At 39.8% G+C, this 24287-nt stretch overlaps 1 protein-coding gene across 5 annotated transcripts in view; it reads left to right on the top strand.

Moving 5' to 3' along the window:
- The window catches only part of RHOT1 (ras homolog family member T1), a 45360-nt gene that overhangs the window by 3935 nt on the left and 17138 nt on the right, over positions 1 to 24287 (top strand). For 4 of the 5 annotated variants that reach the window (XM_054047330.1, XM_054047332.1, XM_054047334.1 and 1 more), the window contains exons 2-12: positions 7167 to 7225; positions 10392 to 10473; positions 12791 to 12834; positions 14147 to 14200; positions 14718 to 14770; positions 15850 to 15958; positions 16321 to 16422; positions 18936 to 19034; positions 20162 to 20270; positions 21242 to 21362; positions 23233 to 23317. In XM_054047330.1, coding sequence (XP_053903305.1) covers positions 7167 to 7225; positions 10392 to 10473; positions 12791 to 12834; positions 14147 to 14200; positions 14718 to 14770; positions 15850 to 15958; positions 16321 to 16422; positions 18936 to 19034; positions 20162 to 20270; positions 21242 to 21362; positions 23233 to 23317 — 917 coding nt within the window. Of the gene's footprint in view, positions 1 to 515; positions 680 to 7166; positions 7226 to 10391; positions 10474 to 12790; positions 12835 to 14146; positions 14201 to 14717; positions 14771 to 15849; positions 15959 to 16320; positions 16423 to 18935; positions 19035 to 20161; positions 20271 to 21241; positions 21363 to 23232; positions 23318 to 24287 lie in introns of those variants that run through there. The other variant, XM_054047331.1, reaches the window with a different exon arrangement.

Below are 24287 nucleotides of genomic sequence, written 5' to 3'. Positions count from 1 at the left end.
GCTATTATCTCTAAGACTAAATAAACAATAAAACTAAATTGGAAAGATAAATGTTCAACCCAGATTTAAGCAGAATAAATGTAGTTTCCTGCATCTCAAGCAGTAGAACTCCAGAGAAACAAGACAGTAGAGGTTCCACCAGATTAAACATTCAGGCAAATTTTGCCGTGACACAGATTTTCCTAAGCCATTCTGTAAAAACAAAATGCAACCCAGCCAGGAATGTTACAAATAAAGTCAGTGAAACATTCTGGACCTAGAGCACCTAACACCTTATGAGTGATGCTGCGCTTTTTCTGCAACCATTTTCTTCATCAGTTAAAATGATGCGAAAACTTATCCACTAAACCAGCTCTTAAAGAATTGCAGCAGTCTAGTTTTTTAAAAAAGTAATGGCATTTCCACTCAGTTATTGGAACAATCGTTCTTTCCTTGCCTGCAAATAACCCAGCTAATACCATGAGATCCTGAGATCCCCACCCCTTCATCCTATTTTATTTTTGCTTTTATTACAGTTATGCTCCCCTCCTTTTCTAGAAGGGTGTGCGTGCAATCTCTGAGGCCAATGCAAAATTTGCTCCATGAATCAGCTATCAGGAGGCTCCCGTGTAGCAAGAGGTTGATCTCTCGTGTTTCTTTCCCTCAGCTGCTTTAATAGCTGGCAGACTGAAGACCTCAGGTATACTTAGGCCTTTCATGAGTAATGACTTAATGATAACACAAAGCAACAGGCCTGCTTACAATAGACTCTTGTAGTTAAATGAAGGAAGATTGAGACTAAAATTAACAGACTTTATCAATATTCTGTAAATAGCAAAGCAATTTGTAGTCCCACATCTATCTTGAAATATAAATGTAGATTTCTTCTTGCCTGATGAATCTGAAACACTTTGGTAGTTATCAATGGAAATAGCTGATAGTAACTTGGAGCCAAGATGGTAATTAGGTTCAACAAAAAAAATTTCTATTTCGTTAGAGATGCGAGTTTAAGGAAATTACCTGACATTTAGGACTGGATATTGCAAAGATATGTAGGGATTGATTACCAGAGCTTGATACATTTGCTAAACATCTAGTAGCTGGAAGTAGAAAATGGCAGGTAGACCTGCCATCCCAAGCTGTTGAGAAGGGATGAGCTTTCTTCTAGGGTCCTGCCTTTGGTTCCTGCTTGGGAGTTCCTACTAACCAAACCTGGTACCAAATATGGAGTTTGATAAATTTGAAACTCCACCCTCTTGCTGCAAAAGAAGGAACTCTCTCTCTCTTGCCTGGCAGCTACAAGAGTGGGAAGGTGGGTCCTCACTTCTACCCTTTTTCCTGGCTGCTGAAGATCTTTTCAACAGTATACATCTCACTCAGCCTCCAGGTTTGTGCCGGCTTGCCTAATGAGTAATTCCATTGCCTGCATTTGTTGCTGCAAAGAACTTTCCCAACTAGGACTGGTATACTACTGTGAAGCTGACCAGAGTCTTGTTAATTTCCTTCTTTGACTGCTTGGCAAAGCAATGAACAGAAGCAGAGGCACTGATGCAATCTGTCTGCAGACTCAGGTAGATGACATTGTGTCTGCTTATGCTTGGTTCAGATTTGACAGGTTTATGTTTGGAAGGCTATCTTTGAAATAAAAAAAACTAGACACTTTTTAAAAAACATGAAAGTGCAAAGCTTGCAGATATTAAAGATTCAGTTTCACCCACTTGCCAGAGCAAATATCTTGCTCAGTTAGAGCAAATTGGTGACAGCATGAAGTCCTGGTGACAGCATCAAGAGTGCAGCTAGGGAATACATAATAGAATAGTTCTTTTCTGTTCAGTTTCTTATATCATGCTTATCACCATCGTATCTGAGCATCCTCCAAAGATAAAACTAATATAATGACTAATATAGGTCTGGAGTGGTTTCTCATTTCCACTTCTCCAGGGAGAAAATTGTTCATATTTCCAATGGTAGTATAAATAGCATGTAGTCCAGAATTAAGTATTGTAGTATGGTACATTGAACAGGATCAGTAATAGTAATGCATGGTTCTAGCTAGAAAATTTCATCCTTTTATCTTTGTTTTTCAATTTTTGCGAGAAAGCTGTAATTTGTTTATCAGGTTCAGACTGAATCAGTTATAGGGGTACTGTTATTTTTTTTTTTCTGGGGCTCTGTCAAATATGCATCTTCATGCTCAAATGCTGCAGATTGTAATGACCTCTTACCTTAGTCGTCATGCTGCTTGGCTCCGTTGTGCTGAAGCAGCATTACTAGAAACAGCAGGTTTCTTCTGGAAATAGTACATCAAAGGGCAGGGGGTCCAATGACAATGGAAGGATTTTTTAAAATATATCTTTAGCAGGATCCTAAAAATTGCCTACCCTTATTCACACAAGTGGTCCTAGTGGTCTCATTGGGGTTACACTCATGATTAAGGACTATTCATATGTGGGCACAGTTTTGAGTCCTTAATTAATAACATATCCTATTTTTAATTGAGGAAGGGAAGAACAAATAGCTTATTGTCCCGCACATTTAATTAACTATAAATAAATTGCATGAATTTCACACAATATTTAATTTTTTAAATTGAGAGCCTGCTAACGTTTTTCATTAATCTGTGACCACCTTGATTTTAATATGCTTGTTTCTTTAAAAAGTAGCTTTTTTACATTAGTCTATTTCTAAAAAGTGTATCAAAAGCTCTTTAATAGTCAAAGTATCTTTGCTAACCACTCATACAAATAAGCTTTTTAAGTGATTGAAAATAAAACAGCTGTAACTGGCCTATGTTAGCCTTGCATATAAATCAAGGAAAATAGTATGTACTCATCCTCCTAGACTATGATTATACTAATAATATTTTATTTGCCTATCAGAAAAAATACTTGGCCCACGCAAGGGACCAGGTAGAATTTTGCACCTCTGGCCTATGTCATAATTGGTGATGTGAGGATAAAACATAGGTGTGCTCAGAACAGTATACAGCTCAAGGGAACAGCAAGTAATAACGGTTTGACTCAAGAAAGTACCTCTCACCAGAGCACAGTTGCATCTCTGGATTAAGAGACCTATATGGTAGCGGCCATCTTGCTACTTCCCCAAAGTGAAATCCAGATGGTAGCACTGAAAAGAACTGCAGTGGTTCCCTGTATTACTCCTGAGGGCTTTCTGCACCAAAACATTTAAAATTCTGCGCCAACATATTAAACATTCTGCACACAATATTTTAAAATTCTGCAAATTTTATTTGTCAAAATAAGGCTTCAACATGCCATTGGGGAGCACAGGCCACTGGCTGCTCAGAGGTGGGAGATCACTGTGCAGTTCCTTCCCCCTCTCCTCTTCCCCCCCCCCCCCCCCCGGAACCTGGACTCAGTGGTGAGGCTGCACCCAACCCTGACACAGCACAGGGACCCAGCCTGCCCCAGAAACACCCCAGGGCCCTGCCCTTCTGTGTGGGTAGGAAGGCTCAGCAAAGCAGGATCCAAGTGTGGAGGGGCTTAATATGAGGGGGATCCAGGTGTGGGTTGAGAGGATTCTGTGTGGGGCAATCTGGGTGCGGGTGGCTCAGTGGGGGATCCGGGGGCAGGGGGGATCTGGATGCATGGGGGCTTATTGGGGGTTCTAGGTGCAACAGTAATGGGATTCTGCAGGGGAGTCCTGGTGAAGGTAGATGGGGCTCAGTGGGGGGGGGGTTGGGTGTAGGGAGGATAGAGCTTGGTGGGGGGTCCAGATGCTGAGGGAGTGGGGCTCAGTGGTGTGGAGATCTAGGTGCATCTGGTTGGGGATCTATGGGGTGGGGATCTGGGTGCGGGTGGCTCGTTGGGGTGGTCCAGGTGCAGGGGGAGTGGGGCTCATCGGGAGGGGGGTTGAGTGCAGGGAGTGAGCCTCAGCGGGAGAGTCTGGTTATGAGGGATCTGGATGCACGGGGGTTGGGCAGATGCGGGAGCAGCTCCCTGTATAGGAATTCCTCCCTCTGAAGCTCAGGAGTGATGGGTGTAGGAAGTGTGTGTGTGAGAGTTTGCAGAGCTTCCTGTAGCTGGGGGAGAAATCTGGGGATGGGTCAGACCCAGCCCTGGATGCCGTGCAGGGGAAGAGGAAGTCCCATCCTCCCCAGCCTAGCTGTGACTAGCAGCTGAGCCCAGCACAGAGTAGGAGCCACCAGCTGGGTCTTCCTCAGTGCCGCCTCCTGCCCCACAGTGATTTACCTCTCAGCTGGCTACCCTGGGCACCCGAAACACTGCTGGGGAGGGTTGCATGTGGCTTTCCTTTGCTTCCCCATCAAAAAGTCATTTTTCTGCAGGGGAAGCAAAGAAATCTGAGGGGGACATAAATTCTGCGCATGTGCAGTGGTGCAGAATTTCCCCAGGAGTACTGTATGCACAGTAGCCTCCCTTCCCAACATAAATTTATCTTTGCTTTTCTTAACTTTTTGAAATAAACTACCCTTTTTGGTGAGGAAAAGGGACTCTCATATGGATGGCAAAAGGCCTTTGTTACTATACCAGAAAGAGACTTGGATAGGTTGTTAGAGTGTAAGTGTGACTTGCTCCTCATTTTATTACACACCCTTTTCTGCACTGTCTAACATAACCGAACATAATCTGTCTCAGTGTAGTTGCTCCCTGCACTGGTATTACCATATGCAATTAAGGAGATCAGCTCAATACGAATACAACACCAGCCCTAAAAGATTGCAATTAATAAGATAAGCCTATATTTTATGTATTGTTCTAACAGATGCACTACCCTAAGCCTTGAATGGTGGTAGGTAGATGAATACATGTAACATCTTGCTTGGTAAGCACAAATACAAGGGAAAATGATATATGAATGGGATAAAAGTAAGTCTTTAAAGTTGTTAATATTTTAGTAAAACTTAAAAGGAACATTTTTGGCAAAACTGTAATAAATTAGTCTCTTTCTTCAAATACAAATGTTGGCAAAAGTTTCATGTAGTTCCAAGTAATTGCCTCAAAAATCTTTGAAATGAAGGTTCAAAGAAGAAATGCAGTCAGAGCAACACAACTTTTTAGGGACTCCAAAATGAGCAGAAAGTTAGTATGCAGTGTTGTTGTAGTCCTGTCGGTCCCAGGATATCACCCACCTTATTGCAGAAAGTTAGTGGCAGTTGAGGGCTCTCAGAAAATGAAGTAATCAAGCAGTTTCATTCACTCCCTCCAAAATTAAATTCAGGAATGCCAGAAGCACTTGCACCTTAAGAAGTCCAAATGTGATAATGTAAAAATCCCAGATCATGGGACACACTGCCCAGTTTATGTGCCACAGAGTAGAAACTGGGATCATGACCATGATGTTTTCATTTTTTAATCTCTGGTTGCAAAAAATTCAGCAGTGCTGGTTTTTAGAACAATTAAATTTTTTATTAACAAAAAAAAAATAAGCTTCTTCACGTCATGAGGTATTTTGCCAGCTTTTGTAATGTCAAAGCAGACAAAATACAGTTTGTGAAGACTCCGGGTATGTCAGTATTACAAGCAATACAGAACCAGAGCTGCAACTATGCAGCTGTAGCTCAGACACTTACTACAGTGATAGAAGGGATTTTTTTGCCCCCTTAAGAGGCAGTAGCTAGATTGACAGAATAATTCTTCTGTCACCTCGCTGTACCTACCGTGGGGGTTAGGTCGACCTAACTACATCACACAGAGCACGAAAACTTTCACAGCCCTGAGTGAGGTAGCTAGGTCGACCCAAGTTTTAGGCATAGACCAGGCCTTAGTCCATTGTTCTTAGTCCAGCAAGAGCCATGCCCTTTATCCCAAGGACAATAAGAATCTGGGACTGAGGTGGAATCATCATGTCAAGAATAACTATAGTATAAAAGTAGGATAACATATATGAGCCTCTGATCTGTGGAGAGCTGGCTGGTCAGATAGTACTTGCTTTCCTCATTTCCAACTGCTAAATTGCATTAAAAGAAGTTAAAAATACATTACTGCTTTCATAATATTTATTATCAATGTAAGTAATTGCTGTAGTCCACTCTGTGAAAAAGTTTGGGGATCCTTGATATATAATTATGCAACAGCATAATATTCTTTGGAGGTCTATGCAAGTTCCTTTCAATAGCAGCCTTTGTAAAACTCTGTTACTTGGTAGACGGGTCTCCTTTGCTCCATCTTTATACAGTAATTACTAAGGTCATGTCACTAATCACTTTAGAACATGGTACAATAGTAGCCTAGTTGATTAAAAAGTCAGCACAGAATCTAATCAGTAATCTGAGGGTCAGCTCTGATTTGCCCAGTAATAGAGTATGGTACTTGTTGGATTAAATATCCTCTCGTAATGAGCAGAATTTCTTTCTGAACTGTGAGAACCTCACTTTTTACCTGGATGAGTAGAGACTAATGATCATATACTTGCCTCTACTTAATGTTTTTCTTGTGATGAAGCTAGCCATGTGAAACTACGAGGATCATCTCATACAAGAATATTTAAAATAATGAGAAATGAGAGAAGCACAAAGTCAGCTAGAGTTAACTCTTCTTACCATTTTTTTTTTTTAAACTATACATCAAAAGAGTGCTTAGCATTTTGGCAAACATAGGAAAAAGTGAAGTCCTTTCTTCATGGAGTTTATAATCCAAACTAACTTCAGAAAGTGCTGTCCGTAAATGTTTGCTCCCTGTAGTATATTCTTCACTGTTCAATCTGGTTTTATTGCAGACATCCCTGTTCTTCCATCTTTTTTTAATGCAGGTGTCACTTTCTTGTTACGTTAATTCTTTTTATCCCTTTCCTTCCTGATTTGTTGTGCTCAAGTAAATGTTCTGTGTGCATGCCTAAATATTTTCAGAGGTGCTACATATTGTAGTAATTTGAGGCTAAATCCTGCTCACCTTAATCATGTAAAGCTGGACAAGGCAAACAAGATTTGATGTTTTGTTCCCTTAGCTGAAAAGTTTAGGCATGTATTTGAAAACACATAGGAGACTGACCCACATTTCTTTACCAGAAAGGTCCTTAAAGCGACCCTGTGAAGGAGCTGAGGACCCATGTTTAGATTTTATTAAAAGGGACATTTTTGTTAAAATTTTAATATTAAAAGTTGTAAAATGTTTTTAAAATACTTCTATCTTGAGATAGAACTGTAACTATTCAGTGAAGCAGAAGGTTAAAACAAATATTATAATTCTATTATTTTTTTCCCTTCACAGCCAGAGTTGGAAAGACATCACTCATTATGTCTCTTGTCAGTGAAGAATTTCCAGAAGAGGTAGGACATCCCTATTTGTCCTCTAAATTGTGCTTCTCTGCTAGAAAAGCTACTTACCATTCACAAAGAAGTTAAAGTTAGTGAATTTGTAATTTTAAATCTATCAGTGGATTTTTTTAATGTGGAGCTTTTCTTATTAAAGTATTTAAAAGGGTGATAAAAGGTATTGGCTTCTCCTGGAAGAATGACTTAAATTGATTAGAAACATTTCTGTATGGAGAACAGGAGTCATATTTAAGTTACTTATTTTTACTCATTCTTTTCATATGCTTAATTGAACTCACACTTGTTCTTATTGATCCACGTATGCCTGAAGTGTTAGTCCTTTAAAAATAGTCAGAAAATAACATAAGTCAACAGAAGGGAATAATGGAGGAAAAGATGTTGAAGAAGGAGAAGGGGGGTAATCTCTCTGCCAGAAGGCATTACTTGTAAAAATGTGAGCATCTAATTATATAAATAAAGGTGAAGAGTCCAAAACTTGTCAAGCTATGTAGCCCTTGCAGTAGTAGTTAGTCAGTATCTGTAATTAAGAATGACTTTGCATTGTGTTATTTTTTGAAGCATGTTTTCATAACCTGTTGATCTAAATAATTGTGTCTAAACCTTTTTCATATGAATATAGAAATGGTTGGGTTTTATTTAGTTGGTTATGGACTGGATTATACTAAAACATTTTCAGGCTATTCCTTTGAAAAAGGCAGCAGACAATAAAACTTGTAGTGTCTTATTGTTAACACTCGCTGGATTCCTTTTCTTGGCACGGTATTAGGGGAAAGATAGTTTATCATCTATTTAAGTAAATGTTTAACATTTGGAATGTGGGACTTGAAGTTGGCCTCATATACCATGAGTGTTCACTCTTTAAAACTGCAATGTCTTATTTCCTAATGTAAGGCAGTATATGTCTGAAGTCCAAGAGCAAGGCTGCAAATGTTTTAAAATACTATTACATTACTGATGTCACTACTGGGGCTCCTGGCCATTGTTATCCCGCTAAACGAATTGCAGCACTACATGACCTTTTTGTCTTTATACAGTACAGTCCACTTCAACAAGTACCTTTTTTAAAGGAAAATTTCATCTACGCTCAGCACAGCAATCTGATTGCTGAAAACAGCAAAGATAATTTCAGACCTAATTGTATCCTATATAACTCTTCAGAAGGACTTGCTGGAATCATGCATGTGTTTGTTATGCAGCTCAGGACTGTGTAGATGTGTCATTGGGGTAGTCTTATTTCATGCACCAGGTGCTGCCATAATCATTCTTGGCAGAAATGTGACTATGGTCTGCGGCTTAACACAAGGCCATTCTTTGAGCAGTCAGGCTTGTTAAAAGAACATGAAGATATAGAAGGACAGATTTGCCAAGCAAAAAATGTGGTCAGTTGGATGAATTTCCTGGAGACTTAAGATTGATGTTACAACTTGGTGTTGCACTGTTAGGAAGGCAGTATGGATTAGTGGATGGAGCGCTGTACTGGGACTCAGGAAACCTGGTTTCTATTCCCAGTTCTGCCAGTGGCCTGGGATGACCTTGGGGAGGTCACTTCACCTCTCTGTGCCTCAGGTTTCCCTGTCTGTAAAATGGGATGATAAGACTGTCCTGCTTTGCAATCCATGGATGAAAAGCGCTATATAAGACTGATTTATTTATTTATTTATTACCATGTTCCTGAATCTGGATGGGTACTATCTGGTAATTTGGGGAATAAATTACCTGTCATGGTTGATGTACAAAATTTTTCAAAGCATTAATTTTCATGAGTATCATTTTTGAGCTCCCTGTAAACTTTTGTAGATTTAATATTTAGCAGAACCTATAAAAGAAAAGAGCCTGCCACGTGTTGTGACTTTTGGGGGAGAGAGCTTTATCTATTGCATGTCATCACTATTAGACAAGTTTGTCATACTTTGGAGAAGAAGAGTGGTTTTCATGGGCTCAGTCTGCTTCATTCAGGTCAATGGGAGTTTTGCCACTTACTTCAATGGGAGCAGGATCAGGCCTCATAGGTCATTTGTGCCAAAGAACAGAAAAATTAAAATGAGATTTTTGGCAGCACTTTTAATCTGGCATGTCTACACAGCCAAATAAACCTGTGGCAGGGTGTTTCAACTGACTCAGGCTTGCAGAGCTTGCACTGCAGGGCTAAAAATAATAGTATAGAGGTTTGGGCACAGGCTGTAGCTTGGGCTCTGAATCCCAGCAAGAGGGAGGGTCTCCGACCCCAGACTCAAGCCTTAGCCTGAACATCACACTGTCTTCAGCCCTTCAGCGTGAGCCCTGGAATCCCAAGTCAGTTGACCTGGGCTCTGAGACTTGCTGCCACAGGTCATTTTTTGATGTGTAGTTGTACCCTTAAGATATGTCTACAGTGCAGTAAAACACCCACTGCTGGCCCATGTTATCCGGCTTGGATTGCAGGGCTATACATTTGCAGTCTAGATATTCGGGCTCAAGCCCTGGGACCCTCCCTCTCGCAGGGTCCTAGAGCCTGAGCTCCAGCCCGGAGCTGAATGTACACACTGAAATTTTATAGCCCTGCAATCTGAGCCCCATAACCCTGAGTCAGCTGACACGGGCCAGCCAAGTGGGTGTGTTATTGCACTGTTGACTTACCCATAATGGCTAGTTTAATGTAATGTCCTCGAAAATGGATGTGGAGATATCTGATAGTTGAAATAAATAAGAAACCAAAAATTTACCCATTCTACAGAACACTATTGCTTAAATGATATATTTAAGCTTAAGGTGTAATTTTTGTTAAATATGGTAAACTGATTTACAATTCAGACAGCAGTTGATTTGTAGGGTGCCTTGTAATAATGTTGCTTCTAATATTTTGGGTCTGAAATTTACGTGAGTCTTCATTTCAAGTCTTTTCATAACAATGATACTCTGGCGTAGCAATGCTTAGACTTGAAATTCCTCGCATAGCAAATACAGTATAACAAAGTGGCAGAGGCTTTAAGAACATAAAGAAAACAAAAACTTTTGCTGAAAAATCTAACAAAATTAATAGTCACTTCTATTTAAAGCTTCCTAATCCGTGGAGAAATTTATCTAGGCTCTTTTTATAAACCATTGTTAGATGTTCATTTACCTGCTTTATTGACTGTTTTTATAGAGACTTTTCTTTCTTACCGTTTGTTTACAAATCAAGGTTCCTCCACGTGCAGAAGAAATCACCATCCCAGCTGATGTCACCCCTGAAAGAGTGCCAACACACATAGTGGATTATTCAGGTAGTGGTTCTATAGTACACATGGCTATATGACTTCTTCTGATCCAGGATTGCTTTCCTGCTTCAGTAGCCTCATCAAAACTTCCAGTTTCTGCCAGGAGCTGGAAATGAAATTAATGTTATTTTAATGTAGGTTTTTTGAGGTGTTGAGGTAGTTTGACAGGGACCGATCCTGCAAACTCCACTGAGCCTAGTGCTTAGTGTTGTGGGTAGTCCCTCTGAAGTCAACAGTAGCAATGTTCTAATAGGTCAGTTTGTGGTCTGATCATGGTAGTAAGTGTTTGCAGGGTCAGGCACAAGGCAACTTAATTCAGGGAGATCCAAAACTGCTCTCATCCCATTTAGTGAAGAGGTCACTAAAAACGTAGGCAACTTTTACATATTCTATGTACTGTGCTATCTTGGCACAATAGTTTAAACTTCTGTGAATTTCTTTACTCTTATTTTCATTTTTTTTTAAATGTTCCCATCTCGTCTGATGCTTGTTAAATAAATATTAGTAGCCTGAATACTGAAATCGAATAGAAGGCCTCATAGGTCATAAATCCTACCATTACCCAGCAGGCAGAAACTCAAGTCAACAGTTAAGTTTTAAGCCATGCCTTAAAAGTCAACAAACTCAGGCTCTGTCAGGCAATATAGAAAGCGATTTCAAAGTCAAGAACCTCTGAGGAAAGCTCCCTTCAGACATTCAAAGGTGGGGACCCAGGGCGAGGCTGCATCAACAGATTTTCAACTGTTATGACTGCTCAGGGGTGAAGTTGACTTTTTTTGGTCAGTTTGTGTGTCAGTGTTAATTTTAATGTTCTGTGTCCACTAATATTAGTACATACTCTGAATTTTAAACCATACAAACCTAGGTAAGTCAAATATCGGAGTCTTTTTCCTTTTAGTCTCAATTATTTGGGAATGCTTGAGGCAATTCTACAGTTGACATGAGCCAATTCCTATGATAAATGTGATTTTAAATTATTACATTAACTAAAGATCTTACTACCACCCTGCTTCAGGTTTGTCTTGTCGTGTGAACAGTAGTGGCAGTGCAGCTAGTCTTTCCTCTATTTGAAGACAGAGCCGTACTTTTCTCTCAGTAGCAAACACTTCCCCAAACTCTGCCCACAACACTTTTGAAGTTTGCTTTTTTGTGACATGCTTTACAAATGATTTTATATTTCCGTCTCCTTTTGATGCTATCCGCAATTATTTCCCAGTTTAGTACAAAGTATTTTATGATAAGCTCCCCGTGTGGGTTTAGGATTAACTATCGCGCAGCCAAGGGTTTTCCATGTTCGTATATAAAATCTCTCAGATATAGCAAAAGCTCTGATTTGCTAGGAATGCAGTGGAGCTAGTCAAATTATAGCCTCCAAGCTGGAACTGGCATTTGCACACAAATTTCCAGTATGAACTTTAAAGCTGAATAATTGCACTGGCAAGACAGGCTCCCTCTGGAAATCATCAAGGATTGGGTCTGCCACATTTTCTGCCATCCCCTTCTTGGGGTGCTAAACTGATGCTGCTGTTCTGTAATGTAAATTCCAGCATAAAATGTGACATTGTAGAACAGGGGTGGCCAACCTGAGCCTGAGAAGGAGCCAGAATTTACCAACGTACATTGCCAAAGAGCCACAGTAATACATCAGCAGCTCCCCTACCCCAGTTCCCAGTGCCACCCACTGGTAGCTCAGCCCCTCCCCCTCCTGCACCTCCCAATCAGCTGTTTTGTGGTGTGCAGGAGGCTTGGAGGGGGTGGGAGGAGGAGCAAGGGCATGGCAGGCTCAGGAGAGGGGGCGGGAAGGGGTGGAGTGGGAGCAGGCCCTGTGGCAGAGCCAGGGTTGAGCAGTGAGCATCCCCCGGCACATTGGAAAGTTGGCACCTGTAGCTCCAGCTCCAGAGTTGGTGCCTATACAAGGAGCCGCATATTAACTTCTGAAGAGCTGCATGTGGCTCCAGAACCACAGGTTGGCCACTCCGTTGTAGAACAACAACATCAGTTTAGCACCCCAAGAAAATGGCAGAAAATGTGGCAGACCCAATCCTTGATGCTTTCCAGAGGGAGCCTCTCTTGCCAGTGCAATTATTCAGCTTTAAAGTTCATACTGGAAATTTGTGTGCAAATGCCAGTTCCAGCCTGGTGGCAAGGGCATCAGTTTCTCCGCCTTTGCATTAGAAGCATATTTTTGTTCCGCACACTTTGCTAAAAATCAAAAGGGCCATTGCCAGGATAACTGTACCTGGACTGAGTACTGTAAAATGTTCTCTAGTTTAGTTCATGACGATATAGAATCTCAGTGGCATTTTTTCCCTGTTACATGCAGAAGCAGAGCAAAGTGATGAGCAGCTTCACCATGAAATATCGCAGGTAAGTGACAGTTTGGGATTAGCTAGAATCTAATTAGGCAGCTTCTGCTCCTTGATTTTCCTCCGCTGTTTAACAAACTTTTAAAAAAGTCTTTCACTCTAGAGAGCTTCTGGCTTGAATTAGTGGAAGAGAGCCCTCCCGTTCTTTTCTCTCAACACTGCCCCCACCTTCCTGTTAGAGCCTTTTGTCACAGCAAACCTTCCTCTGGTTGAGGAAGATTGGGTGCTGTTCGTTTTCTAGGAAGTGCATCAGAGCAGTTATCACTGTTAGTGAGAAGTGATTGCTTTGTAATTCAAATCACTACTCCTTTGAGGGTTGAGCCTCTGCCTCTGCAGTGTTCCTGTATGGTGGAGAGAGGGGCAAACTTGTGACCTGTCAATGGTAGAATGTGGTATTGGCGAGTCCAGGTTGATCACAGTGAAGTACAGGTGGGATGGCAAAGCCCAAATCAAACTTAAATTCTCTTAACCTCTGAAAACTGGACAAACAGCTGTACCCACATAGCACCACCTCTCCTGGTTCCCATTTGTAATATTAGTCAGGGCCAGCGTTACACACAAACAGTTCCAGGGGATGCTGTGCTTTCTGCATAACCATTGCAAATGGTCAGCTTTGCCTGTTCCACTTACCAGCATGCCCAGAGAAGAGGCAGCTCTGAGCACAATATCTCCCCCTTTGGCAATTTGGGCTCATGTTCCTACTTGGTTGGAAAGGGAGAAATCAGCTTTCTTTTAGGCAGTCAACCGAGGGACTGACAGCGTTTGCAGCAGAATGATCTCAGTGCCTGAAAAATCCTGTTAACTTTTCCTGTCAACCTGTTGCATTACCCTTACAAGTGAACTGCTGCAGTGGGGTGTTTGTGGAGCTAGTAAGGATCCTTCATTTCCTGCCCTCAGTGCTTTCTGAGCATCTTAAATGCACCTTTGTATATTCTATATAGAGGCAGTTTTTTCATGTCCTATCCTTGGTGGGTAGCCAAACTCGAGAACTGCAGCTCTGGGACCAAGGAAAAATAGATAATCTGTGACAGCTCAAATGTAGATAGTTTAGAAGTCTATGCCACCATTGCCCTGGAATGTACCTCTGCAAAAAAACTGATTTGGGCATTTCTTAATATCTTTCATTTCCCTGCTCTCTTCAGACCATCAGTCCGGCTTCAAATTGTCTGAGCAAGCTAGGGGCACAAACACTGGCCAACAATGAAGCATTTTTTACTCTTTTGTTGTGATGTTGCTAGGTATGCTTTTTAACTGTTTGCTGTTCTAGGGAATCCACACATTCAGGATTCAATGGTTTCTCTTTTTCATTTTAGGCTAATGTAATTTGCATAGTATATGCTGTTAACAACAAGAATTCTATTGACAAGGTATGATGAAAACACCTTTTATAGTATCTGGCCGCTGTTTAAGATGTATCTCCTGTGACGGGAGGATAGGCACAGTGAAAACTTTGTTCTTAAATATTTAAAGTGCATAAAATCTCACTGGAAAATATTACATGGTGTAGAGGGATGAAAACATTATCTACCAATAGTATTCTTTTTCTGGTGTTCCCCATCAATCATCTCTTTTCCTTGTTTCACACTGACACCTCAGAGTTTTCTGTTGGGTGTGCCATTCTCACAAACAAGGAGTACTGGATAAAATTCTCTTCTGAGCTTGTTAATGCCATGCAATAATCAGCAGGGAATGTTGCTATCAGTCAGCTTATGCTTTTCCTTTTTAATTCCTACTCCCTCATGGCCAAAAGTGATGCTCCTTCCAACTCTCAATAAGCTCAGAAACAAGAGAGCTGGACCAGCCATTCTCAAGTTTATTGGATGCAATTCAGTCATATTAGCCTCAGTGTACATTTTCTTGATAAGCGTTAATTTGTTGCTTTAGGTAACAAGCAGATGGATTCCTCTCATCAGTGAAAGAACAGACAAAGATAGTAGGTATGTACTGAGAGGGAGGAAAAAAACATGAAATAGACCTAAATCTGAAGGTGATGGGGTGGTTAAATAACATCAAGGGTCTTGTTCAGCCAAAAAAAGACAGGCGTGAAGTTAGTCTGAAATAGCCTCATTGCCTACATTTTTTTTACAGATATTTTCAACTAGCAAGTGACTTTTTAACCCATCAGATATGCTATTTTAAAAATGTCCTTGATAGCTTGCACCATATATGTGAATGTCTTCCGACTTTTTCTGCTGTAATGGCCTGCACGAGTTTTCTTCGGATGCCAGTTAGGCTAAGAGACAGTCCCTGGCTTGATCACAATGCCGCCTCCCTGGCTAGGCTTCTTCAGGCACCAGATATTTTAAGTTTTGTACAGAGCTATGAAATATTGTTGGAATCTGAGAAATTAAAGGAGAGCTTTGAAGGAAGTTCCGTGACGAGCTAAGCATAGGGGAGACAGCTTTTATTCTGAACTTCCTGCCTTTGCTTGGCTTAAGCCAGACCCTCATTTTTGTGTGTGAATTTCTAGTTGAGCTATTTTAAAAACAAAATTCAGAGGGAAAAAATTGTTCGTGAGAATGTTGTCCATTTATTGTCCATGTCTGCTCTTTCTGAGTAATCATGAGCTACTTGGGGATCTCTTATAGTGAAGTGTGGAAAATGATTATTTTTACCCAGTGGACCAACTTTCATATCTTTGCAAGGGTAATACACTGTGCATGTGCTGTAGGAATGCCCACAAAATATCCACATGAAATTTTGTGTGTTACTGTGTATAATGGAAGCTTTATAAGTAATTAACCACACTGTTTAACTTTACAAAAAATCCAAAACAAGTAAAGCACTTTAAGTTAAATCCTTGTCACATTAATTTATTTGACACCGTTATGAAATAAATCTAAAACTGCTAATTCATTTTTGTTCCTGCCCTTTACCATTGATGTCTAGTTATTCATAGAAACAACATAAATGCAAATTGTTTACTTCCTTTGAAGTAGAGTAAGTTGCGTTATAAAATAGATATTTTCAGCTCCCTCTCATTGTAAATCTCCTCTGATAAATCTTATGTTTTCAGGCTTCCTCTTATATTGGTTGGAAACAAATCTGATCTAGTGGAATATAGCAGTATGGAGACCATCCTTCCCATTATGAACCAATACATAGAGATAGAAACTTGCGTAGAGGTATGCTCCTAAATTTTGGAATTCATTCTGAATGAATAACAAGTACCACATTGCTGCCAAGTTTATACTTTAACTTTTTCGATTGTAGTAGTGATAGAGCAACTCAAAAGCACTACGTTGTTGTTGTTTGTATCGCAGTAGCACTAAGAGGTTGCAACTGAGCTGGAGGTAGCCCCCATTGAGCTAGTCATTGCAAACACATAGGTCTCCATTTTTTTTTCAAAGGACCATATTTCCCTTTTTTTCAAAGGACCACTATTAAAGACCATATTTCCAAGAGTTCAGCTTCCATTTAGACACCCAAAGAAGTGGTGAAATATTCAAAAGAGTTAACTAACTGATTTAAAGTCTTTTTTTTCCAGTGTTCAGCCAAAAACCTGAAGAATATATCTGAGCTGTTCTATTACGCACAGAAAGCTGTTTTACATCCTACAGGGCCTCTCTACTGTCCAGAGGAAAAAGAGGTGAGATACTTTGTTTCTTTTTAAACCAATATGTGTGTAGTAGTAATAAACTTAGTTTTGCCAAACCCTTTTCAGAAGACAATTACGTTAAAATAGTAAAATATTTTTGCCTTCTTGCTTTTTATGCTACTTCCACCCCAGTAGATTTTTTTTCTTGTTTGATTATTTCTGTCTAAGTGTCAGTCATCATGTGCCAGTCCGTCATGCCTATAGTCTGTGACATTAATCAGAGTTGTGACTTTTACTAAATCCTGGGAGCCGGGAGCCTGACGACATGTTCATTTTTACTTCCCAATTAATTACATGTACAAACAATTGCAAATTGATTTTCAGATTTGATTTGGTCATGGTTGTACATTTATGCCAAATGTAATCTGATATAACTGGTTCCAAATTCCTTCTCCATTAACACAGATGTACATTCTAAGTAACTCTATTTACTGTAGGGTAGTTACTCCAGATTTACTCCAGTGTCATGGAAAGCAAAATTATTTCAGAGCACTCTTGTGAGACTTTGACAAGAGAGCTTCAGAAAGATGAGTGCATGTTTTTTCTAGTGTTCTAGTAATAGCCATAGCTAGTTTCTTAGTACACAAGCAAACTAATTAAATGGATTACCAGGGTGCATGTGGATTTTTATAGTAGGGGCACTGAATTTATCACTTATTGTGGATTGTCACTTCATCTTGAACAATGGGGAAAGCCACTCAGTCTCAAACATTGAGTAATAGAAAGCCCACAAAATAATCGCAGCTTGACTTTGCACATCCTGATTTTGCATGGTGCTTTTGTGTAGTCACATTGTATCACCACAGTGCAATTAATGTCATCATCCCTTTTCTTTCTTCCTCACTCCTCACCATTTTGTGGCTGGTAGTCGGAGAAGAGTTTTTTCTCTTCTCTTTTTTTCCCCCTCACCATCTTATTTATTGGGAGGCAATTCCCTATCTTTCTTTTTTCTTTCTCACCTGGGAGCAAACTCAACAGCTTTTCCTCTCCCAGGCTGTTGGTCCATATGCTCAGTACTTTGTCTAACAGATGAGAGAGGACAGTTAAAATTACTGTGATTGGCCCCGGGGCTCTTCCTGAAACCCTGCCTAAGCCAGTTGAACATGGATCAGGTGCCCGTTCAATAACGGTTCACTGTAGCTCTAGAGCTATTGAATTGAATTTATTTTTTGTGTGGAATGTCCATTTAAGATGCCTTATTAGAGTTATCTTCATTGATACACAGAAGATTGTTGTCTAGTCTGATCACATAAATAGACTTTAATTTTCGAATTAGAAGTAGAATCATAGAAATGTAGGGCTGGAAGGGACTTTAAATGGTCATCTAGTCCATCCTGCAGTGCTGAGGTAGGATTAAGAATACCTAGACTATCCGTGACATGTGTTTAACATGTTCTTAAACGCCTCCAGCGACAGGGATTCCACAACCTCCCTTGGAAGCCTGTTCCAGTGCTTAACCATCCTTATAACTGGAAAGTTTTTGCTAATATCCACCCTAAATCTCCATTGCTGATGATGAGTCCGATTATTTCATAGTGTATCTTCAGTGGACCCGGAGAAACACTGATCACCATCCTTTTCATAACAGCCTTTAACATATTTGAAGACTGTTATCAGGTTTCCCCCTCAGTCTTCTTTACTCAAGACTAAACATGCCCAGTTCTTTCAATCTTTCCTTGTAGGTCATATTTTCTAAACCTCTTAGTTTTGTTGCTTGCTTGTGGATTAATGTATTATCTTAAAATATAAATATTTTAAAAGATGATCATACAGGGGCTGAGCAAGGGTATAATAGTCTAATGCAGTGGTTTTTAACCTTATTTTTATTTGCGGAACCATTTCTCAAATAGAGGTGCGGACCTCTTTGGAAATCTTAGACATGGTCTGCAGATGCTCAGGGGTCCGTGGATCCCAAGTTGAAAACCACAGTGCTATGGTAACGACAACCTTTCATGGACTCCCTAGATAGTCGAGACAACCCCTCTCTCTCCCGCAAACGGGGTCTGCAGACCACAGGTTGAAAACTACTTGTCTAATGCACCTCAGTGTATATTGGGAAAGGGTAGGAAAATTATTTTCTTCAAATTTCTGTCAACAAATTAGTTTTTAAAAACTTTTTACATCACAATAAGGCAACAGATACAGAGAACTATTTTTGGATATTTGTATTTTTGGATTATTCAGCCTGCAAAGATAGATTCAAGATTTTATATAATTGAATTTAAAGAAGTTTAATATCAAAATTGACTTTTTTATAATCTTTTTCAGAATATAAATTTACTCTTGCCGGGTTTTGCTGTTTCTTGTATTTATTAATTTATTAATTTTCTAGGTGCCCATTCTGAAAATCTAAACCAAATCAAACATTAAATTGCCAATATCTATTTGAATTCTATCTAGTGCTCTCTTGTGTTGTTAGTGTGATCATTTTCATGTTCAAGCCAAAAAAAAAAAAATGTAATTTTCCTGTGAAAGTGGGTCCTAATTTCTCTCTCGATCTGTAGATGAGACCTGCCTGTATAAAAGCTCTGACTCGCATCTTCAGAATCTCTGATCAGGATAATGATGGCACTCTCAGTGATGCAGAGCTCAACTTCTTTCAGGTAGCTCCCTACTATTTTTGTATCACCCCCTATTTTCTCCAAACTGAGTATATGGTAGCTCAGCTCTAAAATACTATCAAAACAAGTTGAGGTGACTGGTAACGTTTGGATACCTATTTTTAATCATGAAACTGCTCACTGGCTAGATTGTGCCATTTTAGGCACTGCCCTGTGCTTGGGGACTGGAGACTGACTTGACCGAAATTTCTCCTTGAGATATAGGGAGCCAGTACAATGGGCACTGTACCACATAGCAAATAGGTGCATTATGTACTATCCTTCCTGCTGATGTGGATTTAGGGAAGGGGCCATAGGCCTTGTTCCTCTTGGGAAACTGTTACCATCTTCAGTGTCTCCACTGGGATTGTGTAATTTAGTCCTGTGTGTGGGGTGGCGGAAGTCTCTTTGCACACTCCCACTGGGTAGCACAAAATCTTGCCTTATATAAATCATCTTTGTATTGTTAATGCCTATAACAGATACTGGGCCTCATTCTTGTTGAATGCTGGTGTAAAATCGTGAGTTATTCCTCTGAAGTCAATGGAATGACGCTGGCGTAAAATGAGTGAGATGAAAATCAGGCGTAACATTTCAGATACTGAACTACATTTAACCTTAAGTATTAGAGCTAAGAATTGGAATGCAGAGTTAAAGCTTCTCCTCAAACCTGAATTCACATTATTGTGGCTAGCTATTGCTAAGATTGTAATTCAATTGAATATCCTGCGTTTGTCAGTTTAAATTTGCAACATTTTTCTTGAAAAACTAAAAAGGGTTTTTCTACATCCCTACCTCTACTGATTTGTGCAGGTTTAAATACAACCCTGAGGTTCCCCAGTATTGCATTTCTGTTTCTTTAAACACCTGTTCCTCTCTGGGTGGCTGTGATTCTTTAACAGTCTTGGAAACTGAAGCAAATAATAGATACCCTGTCGTATTTTGCTCTTACGTGGGAGCAGTACCAACGAGCAAGGAACTGTCCTGCCTGCTCTGCTTTAATTTAGAGTTTGCTTGAATTGCCCCTACCATTAAATTAACATAGCTTTTAGGGCTGCACTTTGAGCAGGACATGCTGTATGATTGACTTAGTACCAGTGTTTCTAATATGTGTTTTCTTTGTTCGTTAGAGAATTTGTTTTAATACTCCACTAGCGCCTCAAGCATTGGAAGATGTAAAGAATGTAGTCAGAAAAAATCTAAGTGATGGAGTGGCTGCTAATGGATTAACATTAAAAGGTAGGTATTGTTTGAAGAGAAACATTTAAAGTTGATACAAGATAAAAGTCCATGTTTAATCTATTGTTAAAGGAGGAAAAAGGGATTGAAATAAGATTTCAGTTTCTTGCTCCCTTGGCAACAAGAGCTGGTCATAACTTGGCTGTGGCATGGGATAAACTGAGGAATAATGGGGGAGAAGGAAATGGTGTTCCAGTGGAGAATGCGTAAGGGACCAAAATGTCTGAATTAAGTGTGCTGATCCTAAGAAATTCCCTCTTGGGCCAATTCTATAGTTTCCATTTAGAATAGGCTATTTGGTTAGTTTTACCAGAGGGAGCACTAGCATAGATAAAAGTGTTGGTTCCCACCAGCATCTTAATGACTGCTGTGTAGATCTGTTCGGAGTAAGCGGTAAAAATTAAAGGCAATATCTTTTCTACTACTTGTGGGAGCTGCAACTGTGAAAGCAAAAGTGAGAAATTGTAGGGGGAAAAGACTAATCTATACACAGCCTTAAAAAAATCATGTGTAGATTGAACTGGGGGAGTAATCTCAGTTTTCAGTAAGATATGGAAAGTACTTAAGCAATTATCCTCGAGTTTTGGCGTAGGAAAACTAATACATGCTTCCGTGGAACTACTGTTGAAGGTTGTCATTCTTTGTATGTTTAATGGAGACTGTATAAAAACTTTTAGCATGTTACAAATTAAAACGAACCCCGTAGTAAAAATGCTGGTGCTAACACTTAGGAAACAAATTTTAAGAAAATAATAATTTTGGCGATCCGATTATAGAAGTATTATAATTGTACAAATTGAAGGTACAGAAAATGTCATGTATTCATTAAGATTTTATATATTCCGCACTGTGCTGTTATGTTTGTGTATTTTGTTTTATATTCACTCAATTTAAAAAAAACAACTCCTCTCTATGTAAATGTTAAATGTTTGAAAGCCTTCAAAGTCTTAAGAATTATCATTTAATTTCAGGTTTTCTTTTTCTACATACGCTTTTTATTCAGCGAGGAAGACATGAAACTACTTGGACAGTATTACGCCGCTTTGGATATGATGATGACCTAGAGCTCACACCAGAGTATTTGTTTCCTCCGTATGTTTCAGCTGTTAATTTTCACATGTTAACTCTATATAGAACTTGTATGTCATGCCTTGGGATTGCTAAATCAATTACTTACTATACAAACACAACTTCCAACTTTGTCAGCAATATTTACATTTACATAAACACATTATGGAGTATACAGTATATTATAATCTCTTGATGTATGTGTCACTTCAATTATGCATGTGCATTAAGGGCCTAATCCAATGCCCACAGAAGTAAATGGAAGTTCTTTCCAATTACTTCCTTGGGTGTTGGATCAGACTTGGCGCAGAATACCCTTTTATATAGAGCGAGTAGACGGATAAAGGAATTCCAATTTCGGTGTGTTAGCAGAAATGTCTAAACTTAGGTTTCATAGTGTCACCTAGTTTCACTGTGGGTTGCATATGGAGAGCAGAGGGACAAGGGATTTGCAATACCAGATCAGACTCTGTTCATTTCACTCCAGAATGCTGTCCCTGGCAGAGGCTCATATCTCACTCTTAAGAGGAAAGCAAACTTTTGTCTCTCATAATGTCAATTGCACAAAAGGAGTCAGATGGTGAAAGAAGGAAATTCCTTCCCTGAACACTACAATCAGTTTATGACCAGAACATGGGACTTAATTATCCTTTGTCCAGCTATGACAGAAGGAGGACAGGAGACACTGGATGTGGTCTAATTAGGCCACTATTTTATTCCTAAATATCAGGGAGTACCCAGCAGATAAAAGTGTGCAGTGCAGGTAATTCCATAATCATTTACATGTATTTGGGGGAGGAGGAGGCTGCTGTCCACCTTCCTCCGTCTCGGTCCCCAGTCAACCTGCTGCTTGGACCTTACCCCTCTCACCCTCCCAAAAAAGGGTTAAGGAGGACTGTAAAGGGGGAGGCAGGTGCCTTGCCGTACCAGTCATAGGAGCTCCAAGTCCCCCATTTCCACTCCTTTTAAAGAATACCTCCTTTAAATCCTTTACCAATCCATTTTATCTGATCACCGTATCCCTTCTCTACAGAGTAACTGCACTGGACATCCGCCCCACACTTACATAATGAGTTGTGACATGATAGCCTAACTCCCATTTCATGTTTGCCCCAACTAAGCCCTACCCACTGTGGAGAAGAGGGGGAAAAAACCCACTTGCCTTGGCCAATGTGGTGAGGGAAAAAATTCCTTCCCAGTCCCCCAAGAAAGGAGCATCTAGTGTAATACCCACCGTGGATCACAACAAAACCCGGGTATTTAGCTATGGCCATTGGTGGAAGGATGGGTGCTACTCTACCTGGTCCAGGTAAAAGAGGGCTTTTCCTGCCCGGGCATAGGCCTAAATAGTCTCCCCTCTCTTCTGGTCATCTGCGGGGGGATGGATCAGTGTCTCTGCTGACCTGGTTTGAAGCTGCTGCAGGAAATCTCTCTCTGAGTGTCTAGTCCTTAAATGGGCCACACATCATCCATCTCCTATAAGCCAGCCAATAGTTCCAACTGCTTAATGTGCGGTGAGGTCATTCTCTTACCAGGCATAGTTACAAGTGGGATAGTTATAAAACTATCCAGCCCTTTTTATGACATTTAACTCCTTTAGGATGAGATTTTTCAGAGGATTTTAAGGGAATTAGGTGCCTAAGTCCCTTATTTTCTTTTGACTATCCCATCCTTATTTCTTTCATAGAATGCTGATGATATTCCTGTTATATCTGAAAGTGCCTTATATTACAGATGATTTTAGAACACCTAGTAAACAGTGCTTGCTGTGTTTTCAGTGAAACAGAAAAGGAGCTGATTGCAAAACCACTAAATGCTATTTTCATATTTATTTCTTGGAAGAATTACATTATTTAGTATGTGACTAATTTTTGGTTCTTTTTTTTTTAAATAGGCTTAAAATTCCTTCTGACTGCACAACAGAATTGAATCACCATGTGTATTTGTTTCTCCAAAGCACTTTTGATAAGCATGATTTGGTAAGCTTTTAGTCTGACTTAAGTGGTACTTGTATAATGTTTTAATTGCTCTCTAAATCTTAACTCTTTGACTTGATCTGTACAACGGGATGTTTATCAACAAAATCCAACCCCTGATGTCCAGCCATCCTTTTTACCTTCTATTAGGATTGGATTGAAGTTTATGAAGCTGAACCAAATTTATTTTTCAAACTCAAAGAAAGAATTAGGAGTCAATATTCATCTTTAATATGGCACAGGAAACTAAATCAAAACTTTATATTGGGAGAGCCATCTTCCTTGTGTTTAAATTGTTCTGTGAGCAGGTAACATTAGTACCCTACTCCATATAAAGTCTATACGTGTCAGTTTATCTCCTTCTTGGGAGATAAACTGTTAGCTCAAGTAACAACAGAATAAAACTCAGCCTAAGCTTTCTGCTGAAGCCTGGCAATTCCTAAGGTTTCCGGGAGGGCTTCCATGTTTCTTCTCCCAGTTTTCTTGGACTAAGGATCATGCTTCCCTCTGCTCTTGGAGTTGAATAGCCAGCACCCGGTTACAATGTGGCAGCAGTTCTGTGAGGGTTCTGACTCCTGACAGGTTGAGTCAACAAAACAGCTCTTCCTTATGCAGGGTCAGATTCTGCTACCCTTTTAAATGTTGTATTGATCAGTGATATTCCTAAACCGGGAAAAATGTTCTTACCATGTTATGAAATTGTATTAAAAATAATATTTATTTTACACACACAATCAAGAATGCTAGAAATGACAAATGCCTATGTAGGAATAAAGATTGAATAAGGCTTTAATAAAAGATCCAGTGTTTTGGGGGTTTGGGCTTATTCTCCATTTTATGTATTCAGATTCTTAATTTAAAGGAATAGTTGTGACCCTTTGTTGTCTCTCTGAGGCCTGTTCTGCACCGGAAACGTTTGTCATATAGGGGTGCAATTTTTCTTTTAAACAACACTTTTATACCAGCAAAAGCC

The sequence above is a fragment of the Malaclemys terrapin genome, chromosome 13, assembly GCF_027887155.1.
Source record: "Malaclemys terrapin pileata isolate rMalTer1 chromosome 13, rMalTer1.hap1, whole genome shotgun sequence".
Lineage (NCBI taxonomy): Eukaryota > Metazoa > Chordata > Testudines > Emydidae > Malaclemys > Malaclemys terrapin.
The sequence above is the reverse complement of the archived record's forward strand: the minus strand, read 5'-3'. Positions and strand labels throughout refer to the sequence as shown.